Genomic DNA, 27746 nt, shown 5'->3' with positions numbered 1-27746 from the left:
GATTTTTAGACCCAATTTTGAAGGGCGGGGGCACAAAAACTTTGAAATTTGGGATTTTTTTTTGTGATTTTGAGTATTAATAAAGATTAAAGGAACGACTTAGAGTATTACATGCTATGTTTTATGATAGATATCGAAACATTTGGGTTGGAGACCATCTTTGCACTAGACGCATAGTATGCAGTTTGAATGCTAAATGCATGTCATCGCAGATGATTAAATGCCTACCAACGCGTTCCGGAAAGGTTGTATCATTAAATTTGGGTCTATGAAACTGTCGTTGCCATCACTCAATTCCTCCAGATATTCCGGAGGCAAAGGTACCTTAACAATTTTATTACGTTCTTATCACAACGGCTTCTCCATCAGCCATCAGTGTAATGGCTTTATGTAAACTTTTATAATGTTTCCGGGATATTTTAAATAAACGAAAGATAAGATTTACATTCATTTGTTTACTAAAAAGCAACGACATCAAATCAAACACCGCAGCGAACGAACGAAAACAAACGTTCCCGTTGCAAATTTTGAATATCGTTACTTCCCAGCGTTGTGTTTTCGCTACGCAAAGCTTCAAATCTATCTCAAAATTACAAAAATAATCAAAATTATGAAACAAAGTTTTTTTGGCAAGCAACCGATTCTTACTAACACTGATCGATAGGTCAGGCGTTAATAGAGGTAAAATCGAGTTTTATGAGCATTTTTCCTTAACTGTCTGAAAAATAGCAAAACCTGTTGTTTTGCCACAGCTTTAATTATGTTACATGTAACATCTGACCTGACTGAGCAAAAACAGATCAATTACATTTTTTTCCAATCTTTCTTTGTTTCTCAGGGTCCAGGTTGATATCTTCAACCGGGCTTTCTCTAGAAACGAATGAAAGTGATTTGCGTTTTCGCAACGCTGGGAGAAAATAGGTTAATATGAGCCAAATATGCTTTACCTTATATATATTGTCGGTTTTAAAGGTGAGGCTGATTGCGTGTACTCTGGCTGCAATATATCGAACGAAGTAAATAATTAACTATGTTGAATGATCAAATAGATAAGTCTTCTGAGATTTTACACCCCTTCCATTTCCCCTTTCTAAAGCTTGGAGACGCTACTACACATTAAATAACTGTCTATAAACTGCGTACTAATTATTGGTTGTTGTAGACCCCCCGGGTAGTTTTCGTCCATACGTTTTATTATAATTTGTAAGGTGCGTTGTTTTTGGTCGTCCCCCGACTTCTAGTAGCCCACATACGGCCCCATACGGACTAGTTCATATTGTTCTACATGTGTATTGTTCATAGATACGTTACTGTTTATTTATTGGGTATTTAGCTTAACTTTATGGTTTTGGCACAATGTCATCCCCTAGAAGGGGTGAGATTGTGCCAAAGTTCATGTAATTTTAATATTATCAATGTTCATTGTAACTAAACTATCTTTTTGGCAGTTGTTAATTAAACATTGAAGTATATATTGACAAGATTTGAATCAACGTAATCACTAAATTGTGTGTATAACAAGCTAAAATGATGATTGCTAAGCACAAACCAAATAGCTATATGTCTATCAATCTGTGCGGTTGCAACAAATACAGTCAACAAAATATATTCGCGCTGGATAAATGTGCGAATGAATGATAGAATCAGGCATGCGTCATAACAAAACCTTGATATAAGACCACAGAGTATAGACGGCTTAGTGGTGTAATTGGTTAAACAACACGCTCAACTAGAGATTGAGAGCTGTGAGTTCGACTCTCACCTTCGCTAAGTCTATATTTTTGGCCTAATATCAAGAATTTTCAGTTTGCCTGAATCTACATTTCTCACATTAAGCATTTATTCTTTCCCAACAGAAAAATAACAAGCTAAAGAACAAAAACCTATGCTTTTTTGGCCCAATGTCACCTCGGCAGACGGTATACGATGTATTTCGTGTACATTGCCGCTATTCACATAACAGTCCCAGTTTCTATAGGAATAGAACTGTTATGCGAAGACGGCAGTATAAATACGCAATGATTATAACCTTGAATATAGCAAAAACACTGGCATTGTTTGACTACTGTTTAGTTTCAGCTTGTGTCGAAATTTGAAGTCATAGTTTTTGCTAGCGATTCTGTGTTATAATTTGAGTTTCTTGATTTTTTCGGTGAAATATACACAAATATTGTGTTTTCCGCGGACGAGTGAACGGTGACTAACTCAAACAATAGATTATGTTGATATTTTTTGAAACGATGGTTCTACAATTGATGAAGGGACGGTAGGGGAAAGAAATGAAAATTTTTTGTTGGTGAAGGAGGGGGAAGAGCGGAAAGGTGAGGAGGGGGGGGGGGGATATTGGTAGCTACGCTTAACAAGTAGTCGTTTTGACTCCTACTTTTATCCAATGCTGGAAGGTGCATGAGCCGAACCAAGCTATAATCTGAGATTATAACAGGATTCAAACCCACAACACCCACCAGGGCATGTGGTTTGCTGGTACTTGTACATGTGAACCATAGAGGCGCTGGACAAGGCACAAGTACCAGCGAACCACATGTCCTGGCGGGTGTTGTCGGTTCGAATCCGGTTATAATTTCAAATTATAGCTTGGTTAGGTGCATAAGTGGGCACCTTCCAACATTGGACAAAAGGTATGAGTCAAAACGACTACTTGTTAAGCGTAGCTACCAATATACCACCCCCCCCCCCTCCTCACCTTTCCGCTCTTCTCCCTCCTTCACCAAAAACTACAAGATATACAGCCCTAAGGGTTGTACGAAAGGGTGACGTAGGACTATATCAGATCATCAGATCAAAGACTAATGTAAACTGCATTTCTGGCATATGTATGTTTATAAGAATCTGTGTTTGCCATTGTTTAAGTGAATGTTTGAAAGAGAAGCATAGCATAGCAGCATAGCATAGTTTGACCGCCCGTGTGTTGCCCGCGATTGGTCTAGATCAGCTGAAATTGCACAAAGAACCATCAAAACGATACTCAGGAATAGCAAGGCATTCTCAGTGTACAACTTCTGGTGATCCAAGTCTTTCTAGTGATCAATAGCAAAGCTGGCCACGTCCATGCAGGTCAATTAAGGAAGGGAAGGAATATTAGTCGGGAACTAGTTGCTACTAGAGACCGAGGAATCCTCCGCATCATCCACAAGTGTCACAGGAAGGAGTTTGTGTTAGTGAAAAGGATTTGATCTGGATCCACCGAGGTAGGTGGTGCGATCATTATCTTTCGAACATGCGTACGGCACTTTCAATTCATTCGATTGGTTAAAAATTGCCTGATATCGAAACACCTTTAATATATACGAAGCATCCGGCTGGTCAAAGGGCAAACTTTGGTCAGTTCTTCGAAAACCACTATTTTTTGAACCATGGCGATATAAACTACAAAAGCCGTCGGACCACCGACACTCTATAACTATATTATAGAAATTAATTTGTATTCTACATCGCGTACCTAACGACAGACGTATCAGTTCATGACAAATCCGAGAATCACGCGTAATAATTCAGCGATTTAGCTGTAAACTTAAGGTATAGGCTGTTCTTGCTAATCTATTAAACCGTTCAAACCATCAGGCACATTGCCACTCTATCCCGATACATGACACGAATCCACGAAAACTCTCGCGCGGTCTTTAGGTACTTGTCTATTGTAAGAAAAAAAAAGTGTCATTTTACACAGTTGAGTTGGACTGGAAATACTAATACGCGGTACTCAATGTCAATTAAAAGTCATAATTTTACTGCTCCGGTTCAATTTTGGTACAGACAATGGCAACGATTAATATTTAATTTAAGCGCAAAAACTGACATCGATTCCGCAGAAACTACAAAACGCGACTGAAACTACACAACTGCCATCCCTGGTTTGTCAAATTCTATTCAACGAATGGACACGACACATACAAACAAGATCACATAGGAGAAGCGAGTTGAACAAGAACCCTCGTTGGCCACAGAGGGTGCACATACGCACAATTACTTCATCTGTAATAAGCGAATAATGAACTGTATGGCAATAGCGAAAAATATGTTTTCTAAATATTCCCAATAGCGCAACGAATTGAAAATTATAGTTAAATGATTATGTACTGTAATTGTAAATATATTATTTTGATTCAATTGGCTAGATATCCATCCAAAAAACACTGCATGTTTGCATGTAGCTTCATGCAAACGGTAAATTACAGCCATTGCCGTACAGTAATAGTTACACTATTGATTACCCCCCAAATATAAAAAGAGTATGAAGTATTCCACCACGCATACATAGAGCTTTCCAGTTATGTGTGTATTGGTGCTTGAAAATGAGGCAAACAACAACAGTAAACAAAAGAGATGCATTCCTTTGTCACCAAGGTACAGAATGAATTTCGTCTTCTGCTGGCGCAAATTTTCAAAATATGCGCTTGAGTTTGGAACAGGATGGAAAATTTGACTGAAATATATGCTCTGCAGTGTGGCAAACGGAGAAACACAACCAGTAATCGCTATTTTTCGGTTTGTTCCTCCAGCATCAGCTGTTCCCCAAAATGAGGTAAACATCATGTATATACACGCGTATTTCGTGTTCGCTAGTGTGGGTGCTTAAGTTGTCAGAAAGCTCTATATAAAGATTTTTTGACATTAGCTGAGGCCCTCGCTGAGGCTGTTTGCAGTAGGAATAATATCAAAAACATCAAATATCAAACTCCCGTATCCTCTCCTCCACTCTTCGCTCCCCGCTCACTCCTACATAACCGATCCGCAGCTAATGTCATTCTGGTTAGTGGCGAAACCGCAAATTACTTCATACTTAGCGTTGGTGTTCGAAGCATTCAATATTTCTCCATTTCCGACCAGGACAGTATCCTAAGCAAAAACTTTCACCCTCCTGGGTTAAATGGCACCAGAATTAATATTTTGCACACTTCTTGCACTATCAAAACGGTTAAAAACAACTATTTTTCAATATATTTGCACGACCGCTCCAATGTGCCGCCTAACGTACAAACAGTGATGCCAGAGCCTCTCCTTTAAGTGAATGTTTGAATGAGAAGAGCGAAATATTCAGATTCAATTCTTCATTTAATGCAATGATGGCTTTGAAAATACGTTGAGACATAGAGATTTCTTTTAAAAATCACTTGTGTGCATCATAAAGGTTGAAATGGTAATGAATGACCAATTTCTGTTTTATTTGTATGAGAGTCCTTGTCCTCCTACCACAGGGGTGAGGGGGCTCAAGCCATCATAAAATAAATAAGTTCAAAATAAATTCATGCCACCAAAACCCCCACATGCCAAATTTGGTTCCATTTGGTTGATTAGTTCTCGAGTTATGAAGAAATTTGTATTTCATTTGTATGAGATCTCCCCTTCTAAACGAAAGCAAAGGTTTTAATTCACCATAGAACCCCCCCTCCCTGTTAAAAAACGGATGGGTTTCAGTACATCATAGAAAAAATTCTTACCTCCAAAAACCTCCACATGTCAAAATTGGTTTCATTTGCTTGATTAGTACTCGAGTTATGAGGAAAATTGTATATTATTAGTATGGGAGTCTCCCCCTCCTAACGAGGGGAGGGGTCTCAAATTATCATAGAAAAAAAATCATGCCTTCTGAAACCCCTACATTCCAAATTTGGTTCCATTTACTTGCTTAGTTCTAGAGTTTTAAGAAAATTTGTATTTAATTTGTATGGGAGTCCCCCCTCTTAAAAGGGGAAGAGGTCTCGGTACACCGTAGAAAAAAAATCCTACCTTCTGAAACCCCAGCATGCCAAATTAGGTTCTATTTGCTTGATTAGTTCTCGAGTTTTGAGGAAATTTGTGTTTCATTTGTATGGGAGCCCCCCCTCCTACGCCCTCCTTAAAATTGTTCTCCTATCCCCCTATAAAATTGCTGGTCATTTTATCTATTCAACGATATATAAATTGTTCAGTTTCGTTCAGTAGTTTAGTAGTTATTAGCATTTGAAATCTTTCATTCAAACGTTACACTTCTATTTTCGTTTTCACAAAGTGCTACCCAGTCCCAGTATAGTAAACAAAGACGTAGTCCTACGTCAAAAAAAAAGATCATTTCTTTCCCCTACCGTCCCTTCATCAATTGTAGAACCATCTTTTCAAAAAATATCAATATATATGTATGACCGCATTTCAAGGTCAAGACTAAAAACATGAGATTAGTCTAATAGATTATGTGTTATGTCTGTTAATCTGTGTTGTATCGGTTTATTACCTGTAGTGTTAGATGTCCACCGCGGCCATGGCGCCACTCCAATTCTAATTCATGAACAGACGGACGCATTGAGAAAGGAGTGTTTTTAAACAATGCATCTAATATTTTTGATTTAACTTGTGTGATCGTGTCACAGTCTAAAACTTTGCATTGTATTTTTTCATCCAAGTCATCTTGGATAATATGAAGTGTTACAACGTTATGATTAATCTGTTCACGTAGCAAGCGTTCTTCGCTCAGTGAATAGCGTGCATCGTGTGTAATTGCGTCTACCAATCCTTTTTCAATCTGATGTTTGATAGCTTTATAAAGCAAGAAAAGAGAGTTGCCACTATAATCCTTCAGGTATTCATACATACATATAGCCATGTAATTAGTCAACATCTTTTCCACGACACTCTCAGTTCGTCGAAGCATTAGTTGCGGATGTTTTGATACCACTGACTTATCGATCAATCGCAGTAATAATGATTTCAAAACATCTGTGGCATAGTCCATTTTATTCATAAATACAATCATAAGCAGCGAAGCCACGTTAACCCTGTAAGCATAAAACAAAAAAACATTAAGATTGTGTCATTTAAAAAATATCTTTTGGGGCGACGATTGTCGACTACAACTACAACTGACCATCCCAAGTCCCTACCTAGCGCCTCCTCGTAGCAATACCTAGTAATGCTCGAAAATGAGTAGCTAAGCTAGGAGGTGCGACGTCGAAGTAAGTGAATCAGAAAGCCTTTCGGGTATAAAATTCTTAAAATTTGATTCTAAATTCACTATATATCCATCATTGTTTATTGTTTATTGTTTATTTGTTACCAATCAACAGACCCAGATGGTTCTAATGATGCTTAAGTATTCTTAAAATATTTACTTTAATTCTAGAACATGGAATGTAGTAGTCGAATCCAGAAGAAACACTATTAAAGGTTCGCTGCAGACCGATGACAGCATCGTGGGTTTCGTATTTAGTACGTCGAACAAGCAATCTGAAGAAGGCACTATCGCGAAGAGCTCGAGTGCGGACGTTGATATTTAATTCGCCGAGAAGCGAAGGGCAATCGATGTGATTGGTTAGCAGATCTGCAATCAGCATGGCACGGGAAAGCACTCGCCTCACTTGCAGTGAGTCAAGTTCTATAAGCTGTGCACGAGTTTCGTAACTTGGCAGCTGGCGTGGATTATTCTAGGGTAACCGTCGAAGAGCATATCGAACAAATCTTCGTTGGACAGCTTCGATCCTGTGTACTCCATTGAGGTAATGAGGATTCCAAACTACCGAGCAATATTCAAGAACTGAACGCACGAGTGTCATCATACAGGACATTCCACGTCAAATGACCGTCACCCGTGTAATCGACCTTCACGGATATGAACCAAAGTTTGCCATATTGTTCGTTTTCGGTCAAGAAGTAAAAATTCAAAATTTGATGCCGACCGCACATTCCCTCGATTAATGGGAACACCTCCATTTTTATCGAAAATAACCGTTTTTGTCAAAACCTCTTAATATTTTCTTTTGCTTATATCTCCGGAAATGTTAGATTTAGAAAAACACTATTTTCACATTTTCGAAAGAAATTACCCAAAGAATTCGAAAGAGATTTTATTTTTGACCACCAGTGGTACCGTCAAACGGGGTAACTTGCAACAGTTCTCAACTATGAGTGCAAGTGAAAACTTATCTGTAGTACATTTGAGGACATTTAATTGATACAAAGTTATTAGGTCTACCATAGAACAATTTCACATATTGAGAAAAAATATGCGATCAATATTCGCTGTTGTAGAATTTTTTAACTAATTTGTTACTAGTAACCCCTTAAACGGGGTAACTTGCAACAAGCAATATTTTTTGGAAATTGAACGAATTTAAAGATTTGAATGAGTTTCTTTTGACTTGAATATGCAAATGATAATCCGACTTGCGATTTTTAATGCTTTTGCTATGAATATACGCATAAATGTCCTATGTCATGTTGGTGAAAAAAATGTATGAGCCCCGTAACGGAAATTACAGAAATAACTTTTTATATTATTCATGCAATTGGTATTCCTTGTCTGGATCCGATAGAGCTGCATTCTTTAAGGATCATTCACATATTACGTAACGCACTTAGGGAAGCGGGAGTTGTGTAACAGCGCATTACACGTCGTATATCCACTATGCAAAACCGCATCATGAAGTGGAGCGGGAGAGTTAAAAATCATCGATATCTCGATTACGTAATATATGGATGTTCATTACGTTACGAGTGATCGTAATTAGACACTTTCATATTGCTGGTCGATTCTCTCAGTGAGGTTATTTTCGTTTTGGCCTCTTCTTTGGCCATTTTTAGTATATCCAGACAAAAACTGGCATATTTCCGACTTACCGTAAGTATCTTACACACATTAGGTGTGCTTTAGTATTGTTTGATGCAAAATTAAATGATAACGTGCCTCTTGAAGGTAACGGAACACAGCTTTTTATATTTACCAGCTGTTGCAAGTTACCCCGTTTAAGTAATTTTTTTACGAATAACGTGGTAACAACTAAGATAAACAAAACTAGTCATCATAAATCAATTATTTTGTTTCCTTATTGTTCATTTTACTATAAAAAATGTATGTTAGGCTTCTTTTATTTAAAGTGCCTGTGGGCGACACAAGCGTTTTACTGACGAAAAATTGATGATGAATTTGAGACCATCTTGTGGGATTTTTTAAAAATCACTAAAACAGCAGAAAATCAACGTAACAGTATCTAAGGCTTCTTTGAACTGTTAACAACAAGATTCAGTGACTGATATAGATTGAAAATTGAAGTAACAGATCAAAAAGTACAGTAAATTGAACCGATATGGCGTTGTTGCATGTTACCCCGCTGTTGCAAGTTACCCCGTTTGACGGTACCCAATATTTTTAAACTCAATTTGAAAACTAAATTTACATTTTTCTTTCAATGAAGACAGTTCTATCTAAAATTTCAACTTCATCGTGTTTCGCAGATTTTTTACATAAGAATCACTCATCGCCCAAGGTGTTCTTTGCCGATCCCGAGATACAGCGTTTTAAAGCAAGCAATCCTCCATTTTTTTATGTAAAACAAAAAGCAAAATAACTTTTTTTTGAAGCAGTGATTCTCTATGCAATTTAAAAGGATTTTGCCATGCGGGAAAGCATTTCAATATATAGCAAAGTTTTTCTTAATAGTGTTGCCAGCATTTCAGTTTCCCGCATGATTAGTTAAATTAATTAAGGGAATATTAGTCTCCTAGCAACAATAAACAAGGAAGGTAAGAACTCATGTTTGTTAGCGAACTGAAAAACATTTTACAGGGCTATATGATCAAACAACAAACATATATTTTACGCCTTTTTGAAGCAATAAAGTAAATGTATTATATTCGCCCCCTAGAACCTTATTTTTATTTTTATTTTATTTTATGTACCAACTCCGACTACGTCGTACAGATTACTAACCTATTGCCAATTTAAATCTCTTATTCTAACACTGAACACAAAATGAAATCAAAGACAAACAGCCGCTGCTGTTTGACTCGCCTGACTGAGAGTATCTCCAGGTTAATCAACTGACAACGTTCTGGATAACTTGGAAGATTAACTGGGTCATTCCAAGGCAGCTGACGCAAGGCGAATTGCAAAAATTTCTTCTGGATACGCTCAATCGTAAGAGATTGCGTTATTTGGGAAGGAGCTCAAACAGGGGGTGCATACTCCAAAATGCTTCGGATAAGCGAGCAATACAGTGTCTTGAGGCAATAAACGTCCGTGAATCCAGAAACATATCGCCGCACAAAACCAAGCACGATGTTCTCTTCGCCTCTGTTGGGTACTCTTACCACTGCATCCATTATTTTGAACTATTGTGGTATGCCCCGTTTTGTTATTTTACTATACGCTTCAAGCTTACCTATCACTTATTGAGGAAGTGACAGGCTGGTAGTTGGAGCGAGACATCTGCCAATCAGGGATGACTAGGTTTATGAACCTAGCACCCTGATCGGCGACGCCTACGATAAGTACGAAACTGGGATTCCGAAGATGATATTTACTCGGATAATGTCCTGTCGCAAGACCGGCAAGCTTGCTTCGCTTATTGAGACTCAGCAACTGTTGAGTAAAAGGGGTGTCATATATATATATATATATATATATATATATATATATATATATATATATATATATATATATATATATATATATATATATATATATATATAAGTTAACGATGGATCCAAAGTACACGCACCGAACGACAACCAACCAACTCTAACTCAGCGATCAATCACCTGTACAGGAAAACAGTCAGCAGTTTTGATACCCAGCAACACCGGACGATCGAAGGCATCGAATATCAACATCAGTGCATGCAACGTGACATCGCCAGGTCTTGCAGGCTTAGAATATTTTAGGCAACAGACCAGGGCAGTGAGTACCATAAACGATTCCAATAAAACCATTCCATTGACGACCACTGTAGCGGGCAGTACTTAGTTTCCTTTTTTTAAAAACTCCTCGTATGTACCCCAACTCTTAACTGGCGCAGTCGGCGCGGATCTCGAATAGTTTTATCTTCCGCTAAGGTGCGTTCGCGAACGAATATCGCGAATTTGTGTAGAAAAGTATTTGAAATCCGTAGGAACCTAGTAAATTGTAACACGAACGAATATCGTGGATTTGTGAAGAAAATATTTGAAACGAACGAATATCGTGGATTTGTGAAGAAAATATTTGAAACGAACGAATATCGTGGATTTGTCAAGAAAATATTAGTGATTTGGTAAGGTAAGTGCTAGAATAAGAGATAAGTTTAAGTTGTGTAGTGTGACTGTGAATAATAGTGATAATCAATATGACCAACCAAATATCTTATGCGGATATGCAACTATTATTGCAAGAACGTGAGGATCAATTAGCTAGGATAGCCCTAGAGGCTCAGGGGGCAGCGCATGCCGTAGAGGCTGCACAAGCCGAAGCGGGAGCAGCCGCGCAAATCGCCCAGCAGAATGAAGCGAGAATTTCTGCTCTCGAAAGAGAACTGCAAGAGGCTGTTAGAACCGTTCAAGAAGCAACTTCTCGAAGAGGTAATAATGAAGCTGATAGTGTTTTGAAAAGCTTACAAACTCCCAATATCATCAGGGATTTGCCATGTTTCGACGGCAATCCTATTAAACTGCATCAATTTTTGAGAGCCATAGATAACATTATGCCAATTATCGAAACGGCTCGGGGAACTCCTATGTACAACGTGTGGATTCAATCAATTAGATCCAAAATCATTGGAGACGCAGATACTGTACTGGAGTTATACGGTACAGATCTCGTCTGGCGAGATATAAAAGTAAATCTTATTACGCACTATAACGATAAGAAAAACGAAGTCTCTCTGACTAGGGATCTCTTTAAACTACAACAAATGGGAACGGTAGAAGAATATTACGGTAAAGTTTCCTACACCATCTCACTGATGTTAAATCAGTTAAATTTAAATGAAACCAACGCTGCGGTAAAATCAGCAAAACAAAAATTTTATCAATTAATTGGGCTGAAAGTGTTCGTAGCTGGGTTAAAGGATCCACTAGGACCTATTATTCGTGCGCAAGCTCCAGAAACACTTAGGGAAGCCCTAAGATTGTGTTTGGAAGAGAGCAACTACAGCTACGTAAAAAACCCGTTCAAAGTCCAAGCACCCATTATTCCGCCAAAATTTCCACAACCACCACCCATGCTGAGATTTCCAATACAACCACCAATATTCAAATTCCCACAACAGCAACCCCCATTCAAACCAGTCAACCCTAAACCGCCGCAAAACCAATTTTACCAACAGAATAGACCAAATCCTTTCAAAATGTTACCACATTCCCGTCCTTACAACCCACCTAGACAACAAAACTTTCCGCCACCACAAAACGCTTTCATGCCTAGATTCCCTACTCAACCGAAACCAATACCCATGGAAGTGGATCCTTCCATAAGATCCAGACAGATCAATTATATGAACAGACCTCATTTCCATTTAGAACATGATTATCACGATTACAATAATTATTATGAACAATACACACCAGATTACAATTATTACCATTATCCAGATTATTATGAACAAAATTATGGTGAACAAGAAACAATGCAAGCACCGGATCACTTTTCAAATTCGCACTCAATAGAAACAGAGCATGAACAACCAGACAACAATAAAACAGATAACACAGATCAACAACAGGTTGATGATTTAAATTTTCACATGGTAATTCATCATCACGCAACGACGTGAATAACTTTATTCCCTATATCGTAGTGCTTACTAGTAAAGGGGACTTAAAATTTTTGATTGATTCTGGAAGTAACCGAAACTATCTATCCCCGAAACACGTGAATCTACAAAACTGCAGGTATACAAACCCAACTACCGTTCGAAATGTTAAAGGATTACATACGGTGAACCAATTCGTAGAACTAAACCCATTTCTAGAAATTCCTGATACGCAAAAACAAATTTTTCTTATTTTCGATTTCCACTCGTTTTTTGATGGTCTGATAGGGTACGAAACTTTAAAGAACCTGAATGCAGACATCATCACCTCAACGAACGAACTAAAATTTCCAAAGGGTAGAATCACAATGAAACGAAAATACCCTGATGTAATGTCAATCTACTTGAATTCTCATGAGTCAAAGATTGCGAATATTCCTGCGAACGTAAATGGCGACTTTTTGGTAGAAAACGATTTAGAAATTAATCCTAATATAATTTTACACTCCGGATTATATAAAGCAGAAAACGGGATTACGAAAATCACAAATTATTCTCTAGAATCCCGCAAGGTTGAGTTGAACACTAGCCTTTTGAAACTCGAAATAAACAACTTTGAAACAGGAATGAGCCACGTATGAAAGAATCTCTGCGAAAACAAATTAGAACCGACCATCTCAATGATGATGAAAGGAAAAAATTATTAAACCTTATTTCTCGGTACGAAGATATCTTTTTCATCGAGGGCACACAACTCTCGTTCACAAGCGCTATTAAACACAGCATCAGAACAAAAGATGAGATGCCTATACATGTTAAATCGTATAGATATCCATTTTGCCATAGAGATGAAATTAAACAGCAAATCTCTAAGCTTTTGGATCAAAGAATTATTCGGCCTTCAAGCAGTCCATGGACTTCCCCTGTTTGGATAGTTCCAAAAAAAATGGATGCTTCCGGCAAAAAGAAATGGCGGTTAGTCATCGACTACCGCAAATTAAATGAAAAAACGATCGATGATCGTTATCCTATACCAAATATCACAGATATTTTGGATAAATTAGGACGATGCATGTACTTCACGACTTTAGATCTCGCATCTGGATTTCACCAGGTCGAGGTAGACGAAAGGGACATTCAAAAAACAGCTTTTAGTGTCGAAAATGGACACTATGAGTTCCTTAGAATGCCTTTCGGGTTGAAGAATGCACCGTCAACGTTTCAACGTGTGATGGACAACGTTCTTCGTGAACACATTGGTGTCATCTGCTTGGTATACATGGATGACATCATTGTTTTTTCAACTAGCCTTACAGAGCATGTTGATAATCTTGCAAAAATTTTCCGGACTTTGCAAGAGCACAATTTGAAAGTACAATTGGACAAGAGCGAATTCTTGCAAAGGGAAGTCGCTTTCTTAGGCCATATTGTCACTCCAGAGGGCGTTAAGCCTAATCCGGACAAAATTGCAATCATTGAAAACTGGCCTATCCCTGTAAATGAAAAAGAATTACGCGGATTCCTTGGAATCCTCGGATACTACAGGAAATTTATAAAAGATTTTGCTAAGATAGCAAAACCTTTGACAAATGCATTAAGAAAAGGAGAGGAAATTTCCCATTGTAAAGAATTTGTAGATGCTTTTGAAAAGTGCCGAAACATTCTAACTGGGAGTAACATTCTACAGTATCCCGACTTCAGCAAACAATTTATTCTAACTACAGACGCCTCAAATTTTGCAATTGGCGCTGTATTATCACAAGGCTGTATAGGAAGCGATAAGCCAATAGCCTTCGCTTCTAGAACATTGAACAAAAGTGAAGAGAAATACTCCGCAATCGAAAAGGAGTTATTAGCAGTAGTATGGGCCTGCAAATATTTCCGCCCATATCTCTACGGAAGGAAATTTGTTCTATACACAGACCATAAACCTTTGACGTATGGTCTCAATTTAAAAGACACCAATAACAGATTGGTCCACTGGCGTCTTTCCCTTAGTGAATTCGATTATGAAATTCGCTATCGGCCAGGCAAACAAAATATTGTTGCCGATGGCCTCTCTCGAGTTCGAAACGAACTTAATATTAACGAAAATGAGGACGTGTCGTCTGATGATGCTACCGTGCACTCGGCAGACACTGACGACTCAGAATTCATAAGTTGCACTGAGAAACCGCTGAACAGTTTCAGTAACCAAATAATATTGAAAATAGGTCCAGATGAACCAGATAACTATGAACAAATTTTTCCGAGAGTATATCGAAGAACGATTACAAGACTCGTCTTCGGTGTACCCGCAATTTTCAAAATGTTTAAAGACTTTATGGATTTGAGAAGAGCGAATTGTATTTATTGTCCAGAAAGTCTCATGAATTTAATCCAAACAGTTTATAAAAACCATTTCAGTAGAACGAAACCGTTTAAAATTTACTTAACGCAAAAATTAATGATCGATCTAAGAACCTTGGAGGAACAAAACATCATCATTGAACAGACACACGATCGCTCGCATAGAAGTATATGGGAGAATCTTCAACAAATCTCTAAAAGATTTTACTTTCCTAAGATGAAAGCAAAAATTAGAGATCATATTAAGTTCTGTGAAACCTGTCACAAGAACAAATATGAACGTCATCCCTTTAAACTTAAGCTAGGTTCTACCTCTAATCCTAATAGACCTCTAGATATTGTACATATTGATATTTTTACCGCGCAACAAATATACTTCCTTTTGAGGTATTTTTATATTTGGACTTTTGGACATTTTAGCGAAGTAAAATAAACGCATTTTTTATTACACGTCGCTTCCGCGACCGAATTAAGACTGTTTATTAAAAACCAAATCCCTAATGGAGAAGGCTCTACTTTTTAATTATTACATCGTAAGTGGGGGAAGCCTGAACGTTCTAAAATTCATTAACCAATCAGATCGCTTTAGTACGATCGGCGAACAGCCAATCAAAACAAACAAAGAAATATTGACCCCAACACCAATGCACCGAACGCATCGACTTGGGTGACATAATAATTTAATGACGTCGTCACTTGCTCGCGGCGTCGTCACTTGCTCGCAGCGCATTCATGCCCGCATGTGGAAATGCTGTCGACGCACATTGATTGTATCGAACGGGCGCCGACCATGCATCGAACAATCGTTCACATTGAAAATACTTATTGCTGTTAATGCAATTTCGGGTATGGGAAAGTTTATGAGTTTGAAGTGTGGGAAAGGAATTTGGGTATACTTTTAATTGGAATGTCAACTCGAAATTCGAGACGCGATCAGCACGATCAGCGTCTATCGAATAATGGAATACTTGTGTGACAAAGTTGTTTGTTCACTTGGAGGTTTTATGATTTTAGGGTTTTATGATATGGCCTGAAACTTTGTAGCCCTTTTGAGATAAGTTATGGGTGATTATTAAATTTAATTATTGTTCATACTACACTTTCAGCAGTCGATAAGTTTTCCCGCTTTGGATCATTGACACATATTAAATCAAGAAGCATAGTAGACGTCAGAAAAGGACTGACAAAATTCATAAAAACGTATGGAACACCGAAGAAAATAATATGTGACAATGAGCCGTATTTGCAATCAGTAGAAGTACGAGGACTCCTACATGATCTAGATATAGAAATCTATTATACACCTCCTAACCATAGTGAAAGTAATGGTACCGTCGAAAGGTTTCACTCTACCGTAACCGAGATCTTTCGATGCACCAAACCAAACTATGAAGATCTAAGTACGAAGGAAATCTTTTATATTGCTTGCACACAATACAATAACACCATCCATTCCGCAATCAAGATTAAACCAAGAGAAGCCTTCTTTGGATTGAAAGACAATCAAGAAAGATCCCTCGATATGGAATTAATGATCCAAAACAGAAACAAAGTATACGATGAAATTATTTTAGCACATGAAAAGTCAAAAAAACAGAACCTTGACTATCACAACAAACACAGAGAAATCGAACCAGACTTCGAGCCGAACAAAATCGCATATAACAAAGTGCAAGGAATAAAAAAGAAGACCAAGCCACAGTATTCACCGATCAGAGTGGTCGAGGACAAAGGCAGAACCTTTGAAGACGACTCTGGCCGGGAGATACACAAAGAGAATGTGAAACGGATCTAAAAGACCGTGTTGCACATTCTTTTCAAGTACAATAACTAATGCTTTGTATATTTTTAGGCCAACAAGATGGAAAATACGGCAAGGATAATCCTAACAATATTCCTCATAAACACCAACATCCCACCATCCTACCAACAATCCATTCAAATCCACGACATTACCAACAACGCAGGAGCGTTGCTTTTACAAAGGGGGGAAGGGAGAGTAATTGCTGGACATGATAGACTATTGCATATTATCGATTTCCCACAATTCGAAATTTCCGTATCAATTATTGAAAACGTAATCAATCAGCTAAACAATTCATCCAGTGATTTCTCAGGTATCATCAGAATGAAACTAAAAGAAATTAAATCATTCTTCAGTTTGTTACATATCAAATCAAATAGAAACAGACGCTCAATTAACATGTTAGGAAGTGCAATCAAATTTATTACAGGCAACCTAGACGCAGAAGATATGATTCTAATTGACAATAATTTGAATGAGCTTAGAAAAACAGGAAATTCTCTGATAAAGCAAAATAATAGACAGATAAAAATCAACACAAAATTCGAAAACAGACTTCAACTGATTAACAACGAAATTAGAAACCATCAAAGCATTTTGCACAACATAATCGAAAAAGATGATTACATTATATCAGAATTTCAAAAACTATCAATCATTCTACAGATGGATACTTTCCTAGAAACTCTTAAATCAATCGAGTACGCAATAATGTTAGCCAAATTAAACATTGTAAGCAAATTTTTACTGACACCTAAAGAATTAGAGATAATAGCACAAGAGATCAAGAATCAGGGCTTAGAAATCAATAGACTTGACGATGCCAGCGGCTACCTCACGACCACCATAATTTACAAGGGATCAACATTAATCATCAGCGCACGCTATGTCTGAAGGGTGCGATTATGCAACTTTGATGTACATAAAATTTTCTTTCACAACGTGTTAGTACAGGTCTTCACGATTCAGAATATGCTAATTTAAAAAAAATCCATCGGGAAAAAATTGAAAAAAGTCAATTTGAATGTTTTAGCTGCACCCGGTTGATACAGGTGTACGCACTGATCAACAGTGCTCCGATTTTGTTCAAACTTTGTAGATTTGTTCTTTTTATGAACATTTTAGACACGTATTTTTAATTTGGCGCTTAGAATGCCCCGCTTGATTCGGGGTGGTCCCAAAAATCAGCATCATAGTCATGACACTTTCTTTTGAGTGGCCAAATAGTATTAAAAACAGTTGATTTTTGGCTAACTTCAACATTTTTATCGTGTGATATTCCCCAAATTTGCTACATAAACAAATAACAAACAACACGGTTTTGTAAAAAGAAAGGACGACGGACGAGGCCTTCAAATTAAGTGAAACATTTTTTGGAGAGACAAATCCAAGTGTCGCCATATTAGATTATACCAAGAAATCGACTTATTGCCACATTAATCGATTTCATCTAAGATCTATGATGGCCGCTAACATTATTTCCATTAAATTTGAAAGCACTATCTTTCTTCTTTACAAAACTATGCTGTTTATTACTTATTTCATAGCAAATTTAGGATATATTACATTACGAAGATATCAGGATTTGCTAAAAATCATCTTTTTTGAAAACTGGTGAGCGAGGGGTTCACTGTTTCAAGTTGTTAAAAGTGTAATTCTTAGTTTTTAGTCATTTTCAGTTAACCAAGCATAACTTCAATATTTAAAGACCCCTTGTCCGTAGTGGTCTCGTTTTAACCCCCAATTGATTCTCATTCTATATTTTATTGTCTGATTTCGGTATGTTTCTATTCGCTATGTGTGCGAAACGGTGCTGCCACCTTTCCAAGTGTGTTTTATTTGTGAAGTCTGTGCATAAGTTTGTTAAAGAGTGAAAAGGATAGACAAAACTTTGCACCAAATCTTCACAAACTTTCCATATGGCAGTTCCATGAGAGTACAAGAGATCGATTTGTGCTTACATAGCGAATTCAATCGTTTGAATAGAAACATAGCAGAAGAAATTTGAGTTTGGAACAGTCAAAGTCTGAAACCCCGATTTAGATCAATCGGGTATAGGCAAACCCACTTACTAAACTGTATCTCCAAAACAAACAAAAAATAAACGATTTTGTAGAAATTTTTTTTTTTATATAAAAGCTGGGATCTTATTGTCGTCATTGCATGGAAAACATGTTCAAGGTTTTTGTAATTATGCCATGGTTTGGATGGTTTGGGTTTCAAAGCTAATATAGGTTATAATGCAACGTTTTTATTAGATACTCATTAATGTACCTCTCGATTCCTATCAAAATTGTTGTTTTCGGTTGAGCAATTCAAAAGTTAAGTATTTAAGAGAAAGTGTCATGACACAGATGATGATTTTAGCACCACCCTAAGTGGTCCACACACCGTATCCCAAGAGCATGTACCCTAAGCATCAAACTAAAACTACAAGTCTAAAATTTTCACAAAAAGAACAAATCCTCATAGTTTGAACAAAATCGGAGCACTTTTGATCATGGAATTACTAAGTGCGTACACCTGTACCTGGTTGGTTATAGCTAAAATATTCAAATTGACTTTTTTCAATTTTTTCCCGATGATTTTATTTAAAATCAGCTTATTATGAATCGTGAAGACCTGTACTAACACGTTGTGAAAGAAAATTTAATGTACATCATAGTTGCATAATCGCTCCCTTCAGACATAGCGTGCAGCGTAAACATTCCGCAACTAGTTACCACATCCTACAGAACAATCATCATCGAACCATTACCTCTTCTCAATCATACAGCCAAGATACCCCACAAAACAGTATTTATGAATGAAATGGAGATTTTGGCAATCAACTCACAATGCCAAGAAAATCATAAAGTTACGATCTGTGAACGGACACAATTAACCGATATCACCACTTTTGCGAGGCCATCATGGTAATTGCAACCTTTCAGAAAAACCCCCAACTTCAGATATAAAAATGCTAGCCCCAGACACACTGTTGGTTCAAACCGTTCACCAAGACGTAAAAATCAACAGCACCTGCGGCGTCAGCAACGAAAAATTAACCGGAATCCACCTAGTAACATTCCGCAATTGTTCAATATACGTTGGAAACCAGCTCTATGAAAATTACGAACTTCAGTTCTACCAACCAATAATTCTTCCACTGCAACCTGGGAAAATAAAACCCTTGCAAATCGAAAGGCATGTAAATTTTACAGAGCTGCACGAACTCAATCTACAAAACAGACAACACCTAGAAACAATCGACGAAAAACACTTAGTCGGTTTCACATCGCTCAGCATTACCATAATTTTCATGATCGGACTTATAATTTTTGGCATCATCAAAATTCACAAGCTAACGGAAACAGGCGATTGCTCGGGACGAGCAATACTTGAGGAGGGACGAGTTAACGACGGATCCAAAGTACACGCACCGAACGACAACCAACCAACTCTAACTCAGCGATCAATCACCTGTACAGGAAAACAGTCAGCAGTTTTGATACCCAGCAACACCGGTCGATCGAAGGCATCGAATATCAACATCAGTGCATGCAACGTGACATCGCCAGGTCTTGCAGGCTTAGCATATTTTAGGCAACAGACTAGGGCAGTGAGTACCATAAACGATTCCAATAAAACCATTCCATTGACGACCACTGTAGCGGGCAGTACTTAGTTTCCTTTTTTTAAAAACTCCTCTTACATACGAGGACACCAACTCTTAACTTATATATATATATATATATATATATATATATATATATATATATATATATATATATATATATATATATATATATATATATATTAGATTAAGGCCATAACTGTTCGGCTCTCCTTTTGTTTCAGCCCACCCTCCAGCACACAGTCAGAGATCAGGCAGAGTGATCTCGACTCGTATAAGTAATGCAGTTGGAGCCACATCTTCGTTTGTCGACTCACAACGAGTCGGCGTGTTGAGGATAGACGAGGATCAGGACTGAACCTCTGCTAGCGCATCGTTCAAGTCCTGCTCCTCCCCTACTCTCCTCTCCACCTCATTCGTTTCTTTTTTTTCGGCAGAGAGAGCTTGCACGGTAAGAAATCGACCACTGCATCAGTGACCGGCTTGATGCAGCAAGGACAAATTGCTGTGGAGGGCGCCCTGGTACTCCACAGGCTCCGTTGCGGCGAGAGAATTTATAGAACCCCCTCCACCATTCATCCCTCGGCACGGGTCGCGTCACACCTTGGATTAGGGGTTTATCCATTCAAATTTTTACATAATAGCCATGGATAACAGCTATTACAACCATCTCCTCCAGGGGCTTTGGACCCTCTGCTTTGGTTCCTGGGAGTCAAGAGAACCGTCCTGCAGGCGGAGAGTTTACACTTCTGCCTTCGCATGAGTGCCCCCTTCTCTGTCCGCATTCGACCCTAGTTTCCACCGGTTGACCGATTTCCACTAAGGAACGTATCCCGGATGGTACCACGAGGAGGTCGAGATAGGAGTTGCTGAATAAGAGGCTATGGTTCTGAACCTCATGGTGGTTCTGGAGCGCATTATTCAACCATTTACCATCACTATGTTAGCTTTGGCAGTAATTAGGCTTATGTGCTCGTTAAACCTCAGCTTCGAGTCGATTGTAACTCCTAGATCGCGGATAGAGTTGACACGTTCGAAACTATCCGATCCCATTTTATACTGATGCACAGAAACAGTATTCCAGCGATTGTAGGAAATTACTTTGCATTTTTTGGTATTAACACGCATGCCGTTGTCATCACACCAAATAAGCAGTTGGTTCATATCTGCTTGTAATGCGACGTAGTCGACAGGAATGTGTATCATCGTCGATACTGCGGTATGGCGGACCAGCCTGGATTACAGCGCTCCAAACCTGAGAAGTACGGCCCGACTAATGGCCATTCGAGTTGTGAGCGCGTACAGGAATATCTCATCAGAAACTGCGTGAGTAATCGCTGCGATGATTCCCATCGACATCACCCTGATGGAGGACTACGAGTGCTATAGGCAAAAGGAGGTCAGAGGAATCAGAAAGCTGATGAGAGCAGAATCATTCCCAAGTAACACAATTGGTTTTAAATAAGAATTGATAACAGATTTAAAACAAAGTTAATTGCTGACCTTTCGTTTTCGCATTCTCATTTAAAACCAATTTCCGACTGAAAAAGCGCAAGAAACGAGCTAAAATGTAACATGTTTGTGAAATATTTCAAAGTGACGCCTATGCGTTGCATGGCTTTTGTACTACCAACAAAAAAGCGCAAATAACTGTTGAAGGGATTTTTTTCTGACATTTCCCTAAAGTTATGTATTTACAAGCAAAATAATGTTCGACTTTTTTCGTAAGATAAAATGGCTAAAGTATTCATATTTCGGTAATTCATCAATCACTCAAAGCAACATTGTAGCCTTCACATAATCTAAACTAAAGTGCGATTTCAAATTTATCGTGAACTTTCCCGAGCAAAGTTTGATCATAAAGCGATATCTACAAGATAACTTGTTTTGTTAACGGATAACTCAATATGTTATATTGATGTTATTTAATGAATATTTCTATATAACATGATATGGTACACGAATATCAAGATGGGTTATCCATAATAACCCCTCTAAACAAGTTAAAATACTATCAAATCATTTTGCGATTTCAATAAAAAGAAGTGATATATTAACCCTCTGATATCCACCGTCGCCTTTTGGCGTTGTCAATTAGTTTGGCAGATTGTTTTAGCTCAAAGTTATTATGCGAGATCAAATGAGAAATGTTCATACGCGTGTGATTCGTATACAAAATATTTATGAATTTCATGAATTTGTTGTATAGCAGAATAAAACGGGAAATTCCTTTGAGATTCTAGTAACATGCTCGCCATTAAATAATTGTCAAAGTTATAAATGTGTTCGCTTTTTTATTAATATTTATTTTGAAACTTTCCTATTCTGGTTTTTGTGTATTGCTCGTCTTTTTTTCCACGAGGGATAGATGGTGCGTAAAACCGTTTAAAAAAATCATGGTAATTCGAAAAATTCTGTAAAAAAACCACGTTAATTCAAAAATCACCTAGAAGGCTATTTAAAATCTAAAAGTCATCGAAAAAACCGCTCGAATTTAAAAATTGGTGGAAAAACCGCAGTAATCCATTTTGTTTATTAATTTTAGACACTACATCAGCGATGCATTCGTGCCTGTACCAAAAGAGAGTTAGCGTTTATTTTCTTACAGTTTCATGATTGATTGTACAAGTTACATTCTTTTGAGTACTTTATCACTTTTTCTTCATTATAACTTTCGTTACATAGGAGTTTTTTGTAGTGTTACTTCGTCAATATTACATTTTCGTTTGGCATCTATATATTTTCTGCAGTCGAGGAGAAGGTGTCGTAAGTTAATTGTAGTTTCGCAACAATCGCATAATGGTGGTGAGTCTTTGTTAAGTAAAAAGCTATGTTTAGTCTCGTATGTCCAATTTCCAGTCCGGTTGGAATACGTTGATCACAGGCGTAGCTACAGTCTACCAATTTTTTAGTTTCAAATTTCACTTCTCGCAGTTTTATGTCTTGCATTGAAAACCACTGGTTGTCCCAATGTTGTTGGATCTTACGTTTCATTTCTTTCATAACGACTTCTGCCGGAATTGATGTTGAAATTAAGGCCCAGACACAATGCATACGGATTTTACTACATTGCGGATATTTGACAGAAAACCCATGGAAAAACTGTCAAATTGCCGCAACGTAGTAAAATCCGTACGCATTGTGTCTGGGCCTTTAGTGTATTGTTTCCAGCGTTAGCGGATAATTGATTGCAGCACACGTTCGCTAATTGCACGAATGAGGTGATCCAACTAGCGAATTGCGTTTTTTAATTGCACGGAGCTTGCCAATATTTATTGTAAAACGTGATACGTTATCACCGTAAAGAATTTTTCACATGCACTCACACGTGCGCTAGATTTTGAGAAAAACAGTTAAATCTTTACAAACGAACTAAAAGCTTAAGGAATACGTGTCCAATTCATTCCAAAGTTTCGCAGAATTTGAATTAATTTGTTTTTAATATATCTACGTAATGCAGAAGAGAGCTTTTGTTCGGCATCGCTGCATTTTTGTTTATAGCAACCACCTAGGAAACCACCTGCCGTTTGACAGATAACTGTTTTTTTAGTTGCACTATCGTGCAACTAGCGAACGTACAATTAAAAGACGGTGCGACTAGAGGACGTGCAATTAGCGCATGAGTGCTGTAGCTGCTTCATAACCTTGACTCAAGCATGATCCGGAATCCAACCGAGTTCTGTCAGTCTGTTTTGTAGTAAAGTTTCTATTCCTTGAATCCAGTTTTCTAATAATGAGCTTCGAATTAGAATGGAAATTGCAACTGACGCGTAACTAAACTCGAAAAAAGCACCACAATTGTACAATACTCGTCGACATACTCAAAGCTTTCTTCTATTTATAGCAGACTTCAATCTATGGTTGACTTTGACAGCGAAGCCATTTACTGCGACGCAGGGGGAAGAGGGAGAGAATAAAAAAGACAGAAAACTGTTGAACAATTTCCTCGCACACTTCCATATGGGCAGTATTGCGAGCGTAATGAGATCGTGCAGTGCCTTAACGTTACTACCATATTAGCGAATTGGCCAAAGCACATACGCTTTCAACCCAGTTACACACAAGAGCAGTTGTGGTGCACAGGTAAGGTAGTTGCATAGGGTGCTCTAAGGCATGAGTTCAATCCCGGCCGGTAGAATAAGTATAAACGCATGGGGAGGTTTTTTCGAGGCCCCCTTTGTAACTCCCAACAATTATTTTTAGTTTTTTGGCAGTTAGCTGAGACAAAATGTCGATATAGTAGACTATGGTAAAGAAGATTTTTTTGTTATTTAGATAACATCATGATAACAACACATGTTTTCATAGTGAAGAAATTCGATAACAAAATTTGGACTTCATTTGCTATCACCGATAACTGAGTATAGTATAAACTTGAGATATCGTGCCGAACGATTTTTGTTATCATTTTTGTTATGTTGTCACTTAATTCATACAAGTTTTTACTAAATCCTGTTATCAAAACTTGATCACAGGATAACAAATTTTGATATTTTTATGTTATGGAACTTTACTCGGGTTTCGATTCTACTTCCGAAAAATTGATGCGCTTAAGATTTACTTTTATAAGCAACAGTTGAGTGGAATCGAAATAAATATCATTTCATGAAAATCTCACCAAACATGCTAATCTCTTTGAAAACTTGTGGGATATTTCATAATAATTATGTTATATGTCCCTTTTATACGTAAAATCATTCTACGGCACAAAAATATTGATCTATTTCATCATATTTTGGCGCAGTCATCGGCCATGATTATACATGATTGGGTACAAATGAGCACACCGATAGCCGAAAAATTCGATACCAATGAAAAGTTGTGCTGTATGAATTTTGTTTTGCGTTAACTTACAACTGATTCACAGTTAATTTTTATTTGTGAAATAACTTAAATTGCGCTCAAAAAATACTCGGAAAACTCATAAATTGGAGCATTTAAGCTCAATAAAATATTGCAATCTTGCGAAAATGTATCAAATTTATTGATCTGCGCTGTACTCATCGTCATCACTTCGCCCGCTGTTCAATGCCGTCAATTCGCAACTACGAAGTTGCTGATATTTGTTTGATTTTTGTGTGACACAAAAAAAGAAGGAAGTATTATTGCTTTCGCAAGTTTTGACAATTCGGCATGGCTTTTCGTGTGAGTGCGAACAGGCTTAAAAATCTCTTTTGCTCTTTTGCGTCGCGAATACTCAGTTGTAAATGGTCGATAAAAGCTTAGCTGTACAACCGAAATACAACTTTAACCTGTCATTCTGGCTGAAAACATCGGCGTTTTAAATAAAACATTTTTATAACATCTTGTTTTCCATTAAACTTATTTATGATTTAAATGCAACTGTTTTCTGAATATTTTCCTAAAAAACATGTTGCAAGTGTTACTTGGGTTGGCTAAGTAGCAACAGGAGTGGAATACGACACAGAAAGGTAGATGGACCCACAGGCTCATATCAACTCTCTCGGTTTGGGTGAATAGGAAGCACGGGGAGGTGAACTTTTACCTAACGCAGTTCCTGTCTGGTCATGGTTGCTTCAGGCAATACCTTTACCGGTTCGGGCACGCCAGGTCGCCCTTATGCCCGGAATGTGGGAACGTGGAAGAAACAGCAGAGCACGTGGCTTTTGACTGTCCCAGATTCGCAGCATGGAGGGAGGAATTGCCTTCCGGTCTCAATGTCGAAAATATGGTAGAGGAGATGTGTCGCAACGAGAGCATTTGGAATGCCGTCAATAGCGCAATCGCATGCATCATGTGTGATCTGCAGCGTAAGTGGAGAGCGGAACAGCGAGCTAGCATCGACAGTTAAGTTATTTTGGATGAAAGGTGGCCTAGGGAACAAACCTCTCTGAGCCGCATATGACGCCCCAAAGCAAAGCGATCCGGGGTGCGGTAAAACCCTAGACTGGATTCATATGTGTGGGGATGGGATTTATCCCGAAATAGTTCCAATACTCAAATCGGTCCTTGTTGAAAAAGGCATAGCAAAGAAACCCTGCGAGGGTGGCTGTGACGGAGTCCGCGTCATGTTGGAGGGCACTTTCTAATCGGTACACGTCTCGTCAGGTCAAGAAATCCCGCGAGGGTGGCTGTGACGGGGTGCACGTTATGACTGTCGGCACCTTCTAATCGGTACACGTCTCGATGGGTACTGCGAGCTAGCTGAGCAAATGACCAGGAAGATAACCTGCGTTGATAACTGCAAAGTGCATGAGCACGGCATCCCCTCGATATGCCTGAAGGAGTAACGCTAGAAAGCGTGATACTTGGAAAAGTGCAAGAGCACAGCTTCCCCCTGATGTAATACTTCATTGTGGTACCGGGGGGATCCACGCAGAGGGCAAGGAAGAGGATTTGGTGGGTGAGAGTCCCACACAACGTCCGGGTTGGCTCCAGATAAGAACATTAGTTTTCCGAAACCTTGTAAAAAAACCCACACATACATCACACACATTGAATACAATCAACATTTGTTTTGATTTCCCACGTTTTAACGGTTTAATATACGGTGCTTAAGTGTTAAAGTTTAAATAACTTTTGAATGAACCGTCCGATTTTAAATAACTCGGTTTCGTTTGATAGATCTCAGCAGTAATTTCAAATAATAATAAAATGTGTGATGTTTTTCATCGAATTAATGCTTATATGTTACAAAAATATGTTTTAAATACTATTTTTTCACATTTCTTTATGTAACTTTCAAACTACAAGTCCAATCGTCATGAAATTTGGAAATTAATGGTTTGCAAGGCTCCTCTTTCATATGCAATAAATTTTGTTCAAATCGGTTAAGGGGATGAAATAATGAAGTCCCATAGTTTTCGTATTTTTATACATAACTTTTGAACTAAAAGTCCGATCAGTATGAAATTCAATAGCGACCTAGACCTTTCATTTGACACTAAGAACATTGAAATCGGTCCAGCCATCTCCGAGAAAAGTGAGTGAGATTAAAAGCGTCACATACACACACACACACACACACACACACACACACACACACACACACACACACACACACACACACACACACACACACACACACACACACACACACACACACACACACACACACACACACACACACACACACACACACACACACACACACACACACACACACACACACACACACACACACACACACACACACACACACACACACACACACACACACACACACACACACACACACACACACACACACACACACACACACACACACACACACACACACACACACACACACACACACACACACACACACACACACACACACACACACACACACACACACACACACACACACACACACACACACACACACACACACACACACACACACACACACACACACACACACACACACACACACACACACACACACACACACACACATACACACACATACACACAGAAAATGCTCAGTTTTCGAAACTGAGTCGAATGGTTTATGACATTCGGCCCGCAGGACCTTCTT

General features: G+C 38.2%; 1 protein-coding gene across 5 annotated transcripts in view; it reads right to left on the bottom strand.

The window, feature by feature from the left end:
• Positions 1 to 27746, bottom strand: part of LOC128734284 (plexin-B) — a 748132-nt gene that overhangs the window by 253760 nt on the left and 466626 nt on the right. For all 5 annotated transcript variants that reach the window (XM_053828386.1, XM_053828387.1, XM_053828388.1 and 2 more), the window contains one exon: positions 6230 to 6770. In XM_053828386.1, the coding sequence (XP_053684361.1) occupies positions 6230 to 6770 (541 nt within the window). The remainder of the gene's footprint in view (positions 1 to 6229; positions 6771 to 27746) is intronic.

This window comes from Sabethes cyaneus, chromosome 2 (assembly GCF_943734655.1).
Source record: "Sabethes cyaneus chromosome 2, idSabCyanKW18_F2, whole genome shotgun sequence".
Taxonomy (NCBI): domain Eukaryota; kingdom Metazoa; phylum Arthropoda; class Insecta; order Diptera; family Culicidae; genus Sabethes; species Sabethes cyaneus.
The sequence above is the reverse complement of the archived record's forward strand: the minus strand, read 5'-3'. Positions and strand labels throughout refer to the sequence as shown.